This window comes from Propithecus coquereli, unplaced genomic scaffold (genome assembly GCF_000956105.1).
Source record: "Propithecus coquereli isolate 6110/MARCELLA unplaced genomic scaffold, Pcoq_1.0 Scaffold108, whole genome shotgun sequence".
Lineage (NCBI taxonomy): Eukaryota > Metazoa > Chordata > Mammalia > Primates > Indriidae > Propithecus > Propithecus coquereli.
In genome coordinates, this window is record NW_012134747.1 from 5,706,462 (window position 1) to 5,708,080 (window position 1,619).

Genomic DNA, 1,619 nt, shown 5'->3' on the forward strand with positions numbered 1-1,619 from the left:
GAGAATAAATCCTTAACAGAGCTGGCTCCTGGTTTCATTTGGTAGGTCTAAGTCTTGACCTTATAGCTATGAAATTCCAAGTTTGTGCTTGAATACATGACTAAAAGAATAAAAATGAAATGACCAACAGTATGTACCATTTTAATTTTTATTAATAAAATAGAAACCTAAACTCAGACAACTGTTTTGTTCTTGCATCTAATCTGACCATATTTTGGAGAATTCTTTGTAAGAGGATTTAGGTGTTCTATCAAAAACTGTAGATTATAATATCTAAATTAGGTAAATAAACTTTTAAAAAGAGAAAATTAAATACTAGGAATCACAGAAATCTCTCCCTCAAATAAGAGAGGCCTCCCTATAGTCTTCGATGTAGCTCATTTGCAATCATAAGAAAATTCACAAGATCAATCATATTGCACAACCCCTAAAGGAAAAAACTGAGGGAACTCATGGATAATTTTCACAGCTTCATTGTAAAGTCCAAGATCTGAAAGAAACATTTAAGCAAACATTTAATCTACAGAGGAAAGCTGCAGCATCAATTATTATATAAAAGATTTCCTCCTATTTCTTTTTTCTCTTTCTTTTAGAGAGACCAATAGAGGCCAACTTATTTTCACAATCCAATTTCTAAAACTAAGATATGGATCATCATATTTACCTAACTGTGGCTCCAATAAAAAAAAACATGGGAGACAGGAAACCATCCATTTTGATGTGTATTATACAGGCACAGTTTCCATCTGGTCATGTTTTACATGCTATGCGTTGTACTATGTCTTCAAATATATTACAATAAAACAAAACAAGTAATATTATTTTTGCTTGCCATATTTTAAAATTTTCTCTATCCACAAATATTAATCAATCTTTACTGAGTCTCTTAGATATACAAGCACTACTTAGAAGCAGGCCAAAATGTACTACCATTTTGCTTTGGGATCAGAAAATTATATAGAAATTAAAAATATGGCAGAACTGAGACTCAAGACCAACACATATCAGTTTGAGAATAAAGTTTAAGAATAAAATTGTTTTCCTAATTACATAAAGACCACTAAATACTGGAATACTTTATTTACCAAAAGGATGGTTATCTTCTCTAAACTGGACATAAGATGCACACATGATTGTTGCTTTGGCTGTTACTCTTCCAACTACTTCCACAATTCCAGAGATTTCTTCATCAAGCTAAGACACAGAACAAATTGTCATTTTGATGTTATCACATTTTATCAAATATGATACCATTTGATAATTAATTTGGAAAAATATTATACAGTTCACTATTCTTTCATTTCATGTAACAAAGTAATTTTAAAATTTACCAATGCAAAGATTGAAAAATCACTTGTAAAAAATATTTGAGTACTTAACTTTCAGCACTTCACCAGTCCTGCTACTTTAAGTGTAGCTTCAAGTCCAAAGACAGTTTTGTTTAGAAGAATATATTGAGAGGGACCTTCTATAATCTATATTTCAAAAAGTGTGTTTTGTATACATTAACCAAACAGCATATGAATTTAGCTTCATGAAAGAACATGAAAATGTTTTTAGGTATATTAAACATAAAATGCAAAAATTAAGTAAAAACTGAAATTATATACATTTTTAAC

The 1,619-nt window shown here is 29.8% G+C and overlaps 1 protein-coding gene across 1 annotated transcript in view; it reads right to left on the reverse strand.

Moving 5' to 3' along the window:
- Positions 1–333: 333 nt before the first annotated feature.
- Positions 334–1,619, reverse strand: part of RPA3 (replication protein A3, 14kDa) — a 3,476-nt gene continuing 2,190 nt past the window's right edge. Inside the window, exons 2-3 of the mRNA XM_012647491.1 lie at positions 1,086–1,194; positions 334–490 (exon numbers count right to left, since the gene is read on the reverse strand). Coding sequence (XP_012502945.1) covers positions 408–490; positions 1,086–1,194 — 192 coding nt within the window. The 3' untranslated portion in view covers positions 334–407. The remainder of the gene's footprint in view (positions 491–1,085; positions 1,195–1,619) is intronic.